The sequence below is a fragment of the Leptinotarsa decemlineata genome, unplaced genomic scaffold (assembly GCF_025532065.1).
Source record: "Leptinotarsa decemlineata unplaced genomic scaffold, Ldec_3_MD MMD2_tig00078346_RagTag_RagTag, whole genome shotgun sequence".
NCBI classification, from domain to species: Eukaryota; Metazoa; Arthropoda; class Insecta; order Coleoptera; family Chrysomelidae; genus Leptinotarsa; species Leptinotarsa decemlineata.
The window spans coordinates 3,868,050-3,881,248 of record NW_027412724.1 but is presented as its reverse complement, the minus strand read 5'-3'; the positions used below and the strand labels follow the sequence as shown (position 1 = coordinate 3,881,248).

At 32.9% G+C, this 13,199-nt stretch overlaps 1 protein-coding gene across 1 annotated transcript in view; it reads right to left on the bottom strand.

Annotated features, from left to right (window-relative positions):
* mbo (Nuclear pore complex protein Nup88) overlaps positions 1 to 9,711 on the bottom strand; it is a 288,902-nt gene extending 279,191 nt beyond the window's left edge. Inside the window, exon 1 of the mRNA XM_074185808.1 lies at positions 9,392 to 9,711. Coding sequence (XP_074041909.1) covers positions 9,392 to 9,598 — 207 coding nt within the window. The 5' untranslated portion in view covers positions 9,599 to 9,711. The remainder of the gene's footprint in view (positions 1 to 9,391) is intronic.
* Positions 9,712 to 13,199: the final 3,488 nt, after the last annotated feature.

The following is a 13,199-nucleotide window of genomic DNA, read 5'->3' as shown; positions in this document are numbered from 1 at the left end:
ACACTTTATTGTGAGATTTTCCCTGAACAGTTCTGCAAAACGCAACACGTGTTTCGCTATTCAATAGCTTCTTCAGGCTTCTTCTATACTCGAGTATAGACACGCCTGAAAAAGCTCGAATATATACTTGAGTATAGACACGCCTCAAGAAGCTATTAAAGAAGAAGAAGCACAATAAAGTTTTTCCTGAAAATGTTATGGATTTTCATCAATTATCGGCCGATTCCAACACATATCACAATAAGTATTTGTTTCTTATATATTTTTTATATGAATCGGGTTATTTCAGAGGGCCATGTTGATATATTTTTGCATTGAAAATCCAACTGATAAAATTCGATAACTTTAGCATATTTTTGTATCATTTGTAACATGACTTCATTAGTTTTTATTTTTCAATTATACGGGGAAATATTTGAAATTTCGTTGTTTTCGGTTCAAGTTAGTGTTGAAGTAATTAGTTTCCTAAAATGCTGGAAATATTCAGAAAAATATGTTCCCATCTGTACTTATATATATAAAACATCTAAATAGAAAAAATGCTTATTAAATGAATGAAAGAAACTCGATACTCGTAGTGATATGAAAAATATGAAAAATTCAATTTATTATCACTTAAAATTTTCCTTCAGAATCAATAAATTCCCCAAATATGTATTTTTCGTATATGAACATAATGAGTTATGTAAATTTATATGTATTTGCAATCTATTTCACTTCATCTACCCAACATGTAACACCGTAATGTAAAATAAAATATTTCAGTAAAATATGTATAATGTAAACTTTCAGATATATTAAAAAATCCACATTCATGGCTTCAAACTACCATTGATATTTATCGAAAATTCGCAAGAATAATTTTAGGCTTGTCTAATTCTAAACTGAATTACATGTAGTGCTTCTGAATGTGTAAATAAATGAGATGACAATAACAGCGTTCGTCAATTACTCAAAATCTACCTGGCTTTCCACACCGACCTTATAAATAGTTTTTCGATTATAATTTAATTCCAACTGTTAATTGAGCAGTTGTTCTAAATGTTTGAATTATTGATTTCGAAGTATTTTAAAAACAACTAAAATACTATAAAGAAAAGTATCTTCTGTATAATTCAGTGTTCATATAGAAGTATTTGTTTCGAAAGATTTTTTTTCTTTCTTGTAATTCAATGTTTATAATAATATGAAAGTAGCTCTTTCAGGAAGACTTTCTTTCAGTTTTTGTCTGAAAGTTACTTTTTTCCATGATCTACACATCCATGTATAGAGTTACTTATTTTCAAATTGATTACTTCCTTTTTTTCTTTGGAAAATTCCCTCATCTTTTTTTGTATCGAGATGGAGTAGCAGAAAGCCAAAAACTTTCTTTCCCACCAAAAACTATAAAGGGATATAAGAAGCGTTTGCCAGTAAAATGGCTGTATGAAAAAGAAAATCAGATCCTGCAAGATCTCGGTTTCATTTTTTTAATGCGTTAGAAAGGTAATGTTTCCTCAAATTTCATTTTTTGTAAATACCACTGTATTTTTCATTTAGTATTTCCCACAGTACCTAACATTTGTACAACTTATGGGATCTTATACCGTGGATGGTGGATGATAGAATTTGTAGTTGATAGGGAGTGTATAGCTGTAAAATTGAATATTCAATGTTTTTAATAGGCAAATGGTTTAGTTGATAAATGTTAGGAAACTAATTCTCTGAAGTTGATCATCATGTATTCAATCACAGCTATTGCATAGAATCTAGATATAAGTATCGGAAAGATGTTATGGTAACATAAATGAAAGTCCAACTCCAAAAACCTGATGATTCAAATGACAGTGACCTGTAAGAAGGCCTGTTAGATATCGAAGTTTATTCCTACTCTAGTCTAACAACTGTTTGATATCAAGCTTCGAAGGGTGAAGATTCTGGAAGATTCTTCCAGAAGTCCATAAATCTTCTTGCCATCCAGGTGTTCAATCTTTGTTTTTCAAAGCCTAAATCGATGCCAATGACAGGTTCTGGTCTGAAGAAGCTGTTTGCAGCACCTTCTTTTGCAAAGAAGTCAGCAGCCCCATTGCCTTCCAGGCCAGTATGGCTAGGAATCCAGACCAGAGACAATCTGTTAAATCTTCCTATCGAGGAGAGTCGACGAGTATAACCTCCTGAATATTTTGATCTGGAGTATGACATACCATCTTTGTACAAGTAGGGTTTTCCGTTGCATAGTAAGTTGTAGGTACACGAATAAATTTGTTGTTAACAAAACTGCTATAGGTATATACCCTTTAGCAGTGTTAATATATGTTTTTGTAGCTGTTCCCATTCCTAATCGACCACTGATTGAACTCCTGAATATTTTCATCTGAAGTATGACGTACCATATCTGTACAACTAGGGTTTTCCGTTGCATAGCAAGTTGTACATGAATACATTTTTTTGTTGAAGAAACTGCGGTAGGTATATACCATTTGGCAGTGTTAGTAGGTATATGTTTCTGTAGCTTTTCCCATTCCTAATCGACCATTGATTTCGAAAAATGATATTTGATGTCAACTGCTAAAATTTCATTTAGATGATCGGTAATACTTCTTGAGAAATATTGCGACTTGACTACACTACAATCTTCCTTAAATTTGTGGCTATTCTATGGGTTGAGTATATCTGTCTACATTTGTTTTTTCACGGGATTCTCAAAATTTCCACTACATTGCCTCTACTATTAATCCACTGCGACAGTTTTCCAATTCTCCTCGTTTCTGATTCGCTGCATATTTAAATCCGAATGTATGTTTTGAAATGAGGTTGAAAATGACGATAGAGCTGTCAACAACCGGAGCAAACAAACAACAACCGACTCGAGTATATGAAATTTCTCTGACTTTTATAGAGCCATACCTATTTGACGGTAATAAAATGTTTTATTTAGAACTGCTCAGATCTAATCATGTCCACAAACTTTCTAGAAGAATATATGCGACCTCTGGAGAGACATACCAATTTTTACTTATGTTCGGTCAAAAGGAAATTGAACTTTCTTTGTTTGACACTCGAGAGGAAAATTATTTTGGTTGCCAGCACGAATCTTTATTAGAAATAATAATAGTCATAACATTAATTCTTCAACTTGAGACTATAAAAAGGGAATCTAATGATTGTAGAATTTAAAAAATGCATTATGAAGGTATCAGCAACAAATGCAATTTTTGTTGAAAGTTGGTATACCTAGTTATATTACATTGCGGAAATATATTTTGGTGAACCCGTTTATTTAAGAATGATATCATTTCATGATATGTATGCGTCTCGGAACGCCGACGGAAGTGATAACTAAAACTAACCTGAGTTGAACTATTTAATATTGAAATTGTTCAACTTAAGAAAAACTTAGATTATTACTTAAATTTTATGTATATTGATATGATAATGTAAGGAAAGGTTATTTATTAATACATTTTTTCATTGATTATTTTGTGTATGTACATATTATATTATAACGGTCGGTTGCCAAGCGGTTCGGCGTGGGTGCTTTGTTCACTCACTCGAATTGACTGCCGTGTTGGTCGGTGGTTCAAGCCCTAGTCTGAACGATCGATCTTCACTTGCTATCGTCCAACCCGTGTTAGGAATCACACGTTAAAAGGTAAGACCTCGTTAATCCTTAGCTCGCACAATTTTCGACTTATGAGGGTTGTCGTTCGTAGGGGTCGACAGCTGGTTAACGGAAAAACAGATTTTAAAATTGTTACTTTTGTAGGATTAAATAATAAGACTAAAAATGTACATACGCAAAATTAGTAACATCATTTTCAATCTACATTTCACATAAGAAGTGAATAAATAATACGTGCTTGTTGGTTAGATTTGTATAATACTGTCAACAGTATATGTCCATGGCACACTAAACACTGAGCGTCTGTCCTATGAGAAAGGAGAAGCCTGCCTTCCGCTGAGGTGTGCTTGAGAGAAAAGGAAGCCAGATAGACTGGCAATGTAACGCGTTATGTAACGAAGCGGTTTACCCTCACATAAGAAGTTATCAATTTAATAAAAATCTTCAAAAGTGTGAATAACGTTAATTTGATATGAAGCAATCAAATGCAACTTTGAATAATGAACACGTTTTTTTATTAATAAACAAATTGATACTCGATTGATGCTCATCTGATGTAGTTATGAACTACGAGACAAAGAGTACAAGATAACACGAAGAATTTGTCTCCATAAACATATGTGCTACGGTTATAAATATTAAATCACGAATCTTCAACGTTATAAAATGTATCAGAGACAAGTTGACACCAAAGTTCGTTTCTAACTCGGTGTGTTCACGAATTGTTTGTTTCGTTTACTCCGACTACGTCATTTTAGCAAATATTTCAACTAAAAATAACGTATAGGCAATATGTAAGTGGCGAAACACCTTTTGCTGAACCATTTACCTTGAAAATTTTTTGCCAAAAAAATTATCCTATCAAATTTGTCTATTTCTAGTCATGTGTGTCGAAATAACCAATGAAACCATCATTACACTGATAACTACCCATGGATAGTTTTCACGGGTAGTTATCACTTATGTCATGACATTGCTAAGCAACCAACACAATAAAGTTGTTTGACATTTCAGTAATTCAATTTATTTCGAAAATGTCACTTCCTCGCTTTGGTGTTCAAAATGATGCGGCAATTGACAAAATCATTGAAGAAAATACACCAAAAAATAATGTCAATAGTAAAAAATACACTTGGAAAATATTTATGGAGTTTTGGGACGCCAGAAAATATGAATTGGATGGAAATCGTACTCTCGAAGAGCTTGCATTAATACTCAAGGATTGGGCGATTAATATGAGAAAAAGGGATAACACAGAGTTTAAGGAGGCTACTATTAAAACCGTATGGAATATAACAAGCAAATTATTACAAGAAAAGTATTACAAGGAGTATAATATCATGCTAGACCCCTTTAAAAGTGTTGCATTCAAACAAGCGCGGAATGCACGCGACGCAGCACGAAGAAATTTACAAACAGATCCCACTAAACGCAAAACAAGCTCAGTACCATTAACTTCAAATGAAATGAGTAAAATTATAAACTTTTGGGATGAAAATACCCCTATAGGACTCCTACGCAAATTTTATCACATAGCAGCGGTGGAATTGGCTTGGAGAGGTGGTGAAGGTGCTGCTTGCTTAGTTGATTATTTTCATATCGAAAAGGACAACAATGGATCTCCAACTAATAGGATAGAATATAATCCAATTTTCAGTAAAACCTGCCAAGGGGGTTCAAAGAACTGCGCCTCTAGCAAATGGTTAGTTCAAAATAGTGATAACAATGCTTGTCCTGTCAGATTATTCATTAAATTATTATCAAAACGAGGCACAAATATCAAGACAAATAGACTATTTTTAAGGCCAAATCGTCACTGGAAGACAGGAAGCGATAACTGGTATGACAATATGCCTCTGGGTAGAAATATAATCAACGGATGGACGAAATCTTCTGCTGAAGCAATTGGCTTGGATACGAAACAGAGGAAAATAACCAATCACTTTAATAGAGCAACTGCAGTCAGTCAACTAGCTAAGAGTGGAGTTCAAGAACAGCAATTGTTGAAAATTACTGGACACAATAATGGAAATTCCATAAAACCTTATTTGAATATTGATCAGGAACATCATAACCAAATAATCGATAGTATGCGTGGAAACACCTATGCAGTAACCGAGGCAAATACAGCAAGATCAACGGAATATCATTATAGGAATTGTTCTTTTAATAACTGTGTGTTCAATAAATAATTTTGTTCGAATTGCAAAAAATTTTCTCACCGAATATCCCTCCGCCTTCGGCGTCGGGATGTTACCAAATAACGTGCTTTCGAAAACTGTGATAAAATTATTTCGTTAGTTATCAATGTCCTTGGGATATTATAGCTGAAAACAACCGCTCATATTCTAACATTCTGTTGTCCGATCACTTTTTTAATAATAAACGACATTATTTTCACTTTTTGACAATTTTGGTCGTTATTGACGTGAGAGGTTGAAAGAATATTATATTCTAGTATTTGTTCTTGACTTTTGCCTCAAAAACTTCATTCATTGTCACATTCATGACAATGTCGTTTATGAATAGAAGAAAGTGAAAATCCATTTATTGATAGTTCAGAAAACAATATCAGTATAAGGAAAGGTGGTGGCATCTCCCCCAACGAGGACATATCATCAGTGGTGCTAGCCTGATAAGACCTTAGCGGTTAGAAGTTAAGTAACCTTTCTTTTATATTGAATCCGAAATATTCCTCATTTGAAAACTTTCAAATTTTGTCTATCAAAATACCTACTCTGCTATATTCACACAAGTGAAAATTTAATATTTTCCAACGAATTAAAATTCTTTTGTTCGTATTGTTACCACGTTTCTAATTTTTTTCATGTAAACCAGAATCCAAACAACGCATTCATGACTGAACACCAAACAGTGCTGTTTCGACCCGCCATAGGTGTCATCAATGGTGCAAGGATGAACCACATTTGTGGTCAGTTGCAAAGTCAAGCTTCGACATTAACCACTGATGAGATTCATGGTCTGTCTTTCATTGCGACGTTCACTGCAACGCAACTAGCTGAAAACCAAAGTGCAAACACAGTTGCCTTGCAGTGAAAGCTGCAGTGAGAAACAGAGGACGAATTCCGTTGGCGGTCGATATCGACGCTCGACTTTGCAAATGGCCGCCTTGGGATAACTCATTCATCTTTGATATATATGAAGTACAGGTAGGTACTCTAACTGCAACACACATCAATTTTGTACTCAAGTGTTCATTATAAGCATCTTTTCACTAGACTGAAGTGTTCATATAGAATAACACGCAATGTCGCACTCTGACTCATTTTGTTATTGATGAAAACTTGATATATTTACATTCTAATAGATGTCTACGAAAATATTTGATTTCTTTTCATCAGAAAAATCAATGAACAACTGCTTACGTACGAAATTTTTCATTCTATCTTATTAACAACAAATTCACAATTAAAATGATCAGAATATTGAACATTTATATAAGTAAGGTTCGTTCCAACCAGCGTCAGAAACAGTTTCTGACAGTCAGGATTCTGCGCAGTAATGTGATTGCGTTCCAACGTGAGTTCCCAACCATTAGTAAACTATCAGTTTTCTGTTCCATCCAAGATTCAAACCTGTTCGAAATCTATCACAATGGTTTGAGGATTATCTTCTAACCATTAATCTGACGCATGCGTATTCCGTATTACCGTTTCTGTTTTATGTTCATGCAACTTGCAAACAACATAACCTGCAAAAATTGTTATAAAATAAATTATGTATATGCTGGCGCAGGAAAAATTAGGAATTCTTTAAGTGAACCTACAATATAAACATCTTTAATTACACAAATTAATTATTGCGGTGACCTACTTTTACCTCCCAGTTCCATGTTGATCAGTAAATAGAATACATATATAAAATAATGCAACCTTCTTTTACTCTTATTTGCTGATGATACCCTTGTATATACGGAAAACTATGATTTAAAAAAAGCTGTACAAAATGTCAATATATCTTTAAAGAACATTGAATTTTATCTACAAGTGAATAAACTCAAATTGGATATCAATAAATCTAAGGCAATGATGGTTACAACAAATTCGAATCAAAGAAAGATTGATACTAACGACGTTAATATCAGCATATTCAATAATCAACTCACAATTGTAAATGGAATTAAGTACCTAGGATTCATTATAGACCATCAATTAAATTTGAATAAGCATGTCCAATATACCATTAGAAATATATGTGAGAAAATGTATTTTTTCTCTAGAATTTCAAAATCTTTATCAACCTTTGCTACACTAACATGTTACAACTGCATAATGAGGCCACACTTTGACTACTGTGCCACACTGATGTATCTATTCAACCAAAATCAAATGGGACAGTTGCAGAAACTACAAAATCGAGGTATGAAAATCATTTTGAGATGCAACCAGTATACCCCTATTGAATCTATGTTGAATACTCTACAGTGGCAGCCGGCACATAAAAGACTATTGTTTGAGCATGATTTTTATTTTCAAAATTACGAGTGGGATAAAACCAGCCTATCTTAGCAGATATTTAGTTCGAAATAGTGACATTCATTCATATAACACAAGAACATGTAATACAATTCATAGATCCCGAACAAACTATAAGAGTGGAATGAATTCATTGTTCTTTAAAGGTCTAGATAGTTTCAATAAGTTACCTGATGAAATAAAACCTGTAAATTCCTTAAAAGTATTCAAAAAGTTATTATTAGAATATATCAAATTATAATACATGACACACTGTAATATTATATACATATATAAACTATTCATATATGCATAACTATATATTGTATATTAGGATTCCTAAAATAAAGTCTACACTCTCCAGAAATACACTTGATTAGATTTATTTCTAAAGGTTATGTTGAAATTCCATGCCAAACTTCAGTTGAACTATCAGCTGTTCCAATCAGAAATTTCAAATTAATCAGAAACCAATATCTACCAGACATGCGCGTTGACAACGATTTACAAACTGTTGGAAATCCGTTGGTGACTCAAGGTTGGAACGAACATACCTACTTTCTTCTGGATTCTATTTTTGACACTTGCAATTTTAAAATTATATAACAATTGAAAACCCTTCGAAAGAAACTATCACTTTACCTCGGTTTCATTTAAGTACTTTAAGGGGTGGAGGATGGAAACATTTTTATGTCACAGATTATCTATTCAAAAATATGAGGTGAATAAAGGTGTCTGATCGCTGAAACACGGAAACAATTTTAAACGTTAATATGATGCGCACTGTATAATAAAATGAATTTGACAAACATCAATAAGAAATCCATTTACTCTACCCACCTTAAAGGCAGATGTTTCTTTTGTTAAAGAACCAGGTCCAGGATAGACCCCCATCTATTTATTAGTAACTTTATTTCCTACCCAGCATTTTAACAAAATTGCCGCAAAAATGGAAGTAAGATTTCATACCGAAAACGCACAGCAAATAATGTATTTATTTCTTTATTCTGTGTCTGTAATGTTTATGCATCTCTTCTGACGTCTGACTGGCTTTTACAAATGTAAATCATAAAATCATAATTAACTAGTTCGTGAAGTAGAACAGAAAAAATCATCGTATGTTTGATACATTTTGCTTTATAAATTGCTTCAACTATTACTATGAACTTCTAATATATCAAGGCACTATATTTTCAAAGCAACCCCGTACAACGTTTTAACGAATTTGGTATACACATGACAAAGTGAGGTTATGTTAACTGTAAGTTGTGACAAGCAAAAACGCATAGTTTTAATAATATCAAAGATCACTTACCTGATGTATCACATTATCTCCTTCTCTACTTCTTGCAGCTTTGATATTTAAACTTAAAACACAATTGTTCTGAAAGTCCCAGGTGAATAAAATACTGTCGTGTACCGTCACTAAATTCAACGTTTTCGTAATGTTCTTCGGCAGAGACTCACACAGTTCTTTGAATATTTTATGCTCGTTCAAACGCAAGTAGTCAGTAGAAGCCATTTCATTCAATTTACAGTGCACACACAATTTTCAATGTTGTTCAACAAATAATATCGGCGGGATAAACGACCAAAACAAGCTATACTAGGAACAGCTGATGCAGTGAAATCAGCGTCGCCAACATTAAATTTGTATGGAACTGAGGAAGCGGTATATTTGAAACCCGTTAGTCGGGTCGCATACGCAGGTATGAATTCAATATCGAGGATAATAGGTGAATTGAAAATGGTTGATTTTTGTATGTTCAATAGTGGAACCCTAGAATAATAAGAATAGTAAACAAAGAATAATATAGTATCGAGGATAATAAGTGAATTTGGTTGATTTTTGTATGTTCATAAAAATTGAACGACTGCAAACTATATAGTATTGAAAAAACATGAAGTTTCTTGAGTTCATTCTCAGAAAGTAAAATATATATATATATATATATATATATATATATATATATATATATATATATATATATATATATATATATATATCTGCTCGAACGTTAACAACAATCTTCTAGGTAACTCTACATATTTTGAAAAATTTCAAGTATTATTTTCTAGCGTTAGTTACATAAGGTTTGAATATATTCATTTTTTTAAGGAGAAAACACCTGCACTACAGGAAAATTCCTAAGACGCTCCCGGAGCGGTGTTTGTGCGAACGTAGCAATTCACATCGGATTTGAATCACTGGAGATTAAATCTATATATTATATTATATATTATATTCGATATTTGAATTTTATGTGAGGACAGAAAATTTTTAATTTAGTATTCTATTTTGTATGTCAGGTCTGAAAAAATTTTCCGAATATTTTGGGTGTATGTGGGTTTGTGTTAACGGAGCTGCACAAGCATTACAGAAAAATTTTTGAATCGTAGTATTTTTTGAGTTGAGTTTCGTAGCGAAGAGCTGCTGTAATTTTATGACAAAAAAGATGGAGTTTTTCAATATCACTATCCCTAGAAACACTAGATCACTAGAAACAGTAATCATTTTGGAGGTTTCCAATGTGATGAAGAAAATAAACACATTTTTTTGCGCTTACATTGCAAACGCTGGCTGAACCCTATGAAATAGATAAAATGTACTACAGCATTGTACACCTTGAAAATGTCTACAGAAAAGTCACGGATGATATATGTCCATCTCCTATATAGTGATATCCCACAAATCCATTTTTTATCCTTTATCCAAGAAATAATGGCTCATTCACGAAGGGATTTTAGGCAATACAGCATTAATCCTTATACACTTGAATACCTTAAATACACAGTGCACTTCATATAGATTAATCATGTAATTTGAATGGATATTTTTGAAAATATAACAGATTTGAAATGCAAGGACATAGCGGTTGCGGTGGTATCGGCCGTGAGGCCAGTGGCACGTGCCTATAAATAGCGCGTCGAAGGATGCGCTTCGCCCTATAGCACTTTATGATAAGCAGTGATCGCAAGAGTATATGTGTGAATATAATATCAGTATTGCACCCGTGCGGAGCCGGTGCGGGTCGCTGGTAATACATATAATTTTATGTCTGGCGAAAGTTGAAAGTTTATCTATGACATTTACATCTGTATTTAATTATTTTCTTGAAATTATAATCAATTTGGAGAAAAACGGGTTATGTCGTAGTTTTTCTAATGTTGGATTAGAAGAAAACAAGTTCTAATTTTGACATTAACCATGTTCTTACTTCGTTCATTCAATTCTTAGTGTTATATTAACCGGAACATTAGTGAACAAAGTATCAGAAGTATTATTCATGTTCACGTTTTTATTCTATGATTAATGTTTCAAATATTTCGAAAATTTTCCAACACTGAAATCCAATTGGCCTGACAATTTGTGTGGAAAACCATTTTGTTTGTGTATCTTTATCAAACCTAAACCAATTTTTGTGGGTTTTTCTCAGTTTTTTGTAAATATGCATACGGGTAACAGTAAAATCTCTGTTGTGTACTCCGTATACTGTGTCTGAAATCAAAAGTGTTGACTTGTTTCTGTATTCATGAGAAAAAACACTTCTGTTATCAGATCTGAAGTCATGGGCAAGTGAGAAAACAGAACGAATTTACATGTCGAATCGTAAACCATCTAAGAAAAACTAAGTTTATAAATTTAATTTTTTTTATTTCATCAGTTCGGACTTTCATTGTTTAATATAATGTAAATTGAAATCCCTGAACGAAATTTCCGGGATTTCAAATCAATTTATATTATATTTAGACAATGGAAGTCCGAACTGATGAAATACACCACAAAACATTGTCAACCACCTCCAAACCTAATTTTTTTCTTTATTTATTCAATTTCTTGGCAAAATATATAAATTATTGGCCAATTGAAGTCTTCAGTGGTTCATGTCAGTATTATGCAGTAAATTTTTGGAATGAACGTTTCAGTTGTTGTTTATAATACTTGAATAGATTCTCTATTAACAAAAAATCTTTTTTTCCGTTGATCAGCTGTCGCCCCCATACGAACAACAACTTCTCAGAAGTTGAGAATCTTCTGCGAGCTAAGGACTAACGAGGTCTTACTTTTGAACGTGTAATTCCTAACACAGATTGATTCATCTATTTTTATTTTTCAGTTTGTGAGCGGTTCAAAACACGTAAAAACAGCAAGAAACATAAAAAAACGTTTTTCAAAGAATAATTGATAGTTTCTGTTTCAATACTCAGTGCAGATACTACTATAAATATTCAAAGCTATGCTTCTGTGCACTCGACAGGACTCTCTTGGTATCATATGTGGGGTATTAAATGAGTGAAATAAGGAGCTTGAAATTGAAGTTGAGTTGTACTAAATTGTACTAAAAGTAGTTTGAATTCGAAAATTTCCGTAAGGACCAAGGAAAGTATTGAAAGTTATCATTTTAATTAATTATTTGTCTTTCGAATGCATTCTCAAGAAACAATCTATTTCTTCGAAGACCAGGTATTAGGTAGAAATACTGAAAATTTGTTGTAGCCAGTCCAGTATTTGATAAACTTCTTATTGATAGAAATGTTGCATCGAATAGAAAGATTATCTTCTGAAAGAATATAAAAATCCACACTTTATAAGAAGAGCATCGTCATACCAGTTTTGTCAACCATCCCCTTGTTGCTATCTTCTTGTTGATTCATTTGTGTTCATGTATGCCAATTTCAGGTGATTGTTCTCAATTCATCATGGAGTATCTACTCATTTTTAAACAAATACAATTGATGGAAACGATTTGAATTATCTGAGAAAATATTGATACAAGGTCTTTTAGAGTGTGTGTTCAAGCGTAAAGCCTTTTGTGTCTGAAATATCAATTGTATTCTCAGTAGACTTTGATAAAACAAACGAAAGACGTCGGTGGTTCGACAAATCGGATTGGGAATTAGAAATATTTTTGCCATAAGAACATGACACGTTTGGGAATCAATATCCAGCAAACTTTAGGCTTGCGTTCTCCTGCATTAGGAGCCACATTCGTATACAATCAGAATCGTTTCAGGGTAGTAATTGCACGGAAAAAGTTTTCGAACGGTTCTCGACCGAGAGTCGAAATTCAAAGATGTAAACTGAAGGGTGTTTTAATCTTCTGCAAATATTTAAGCATTCA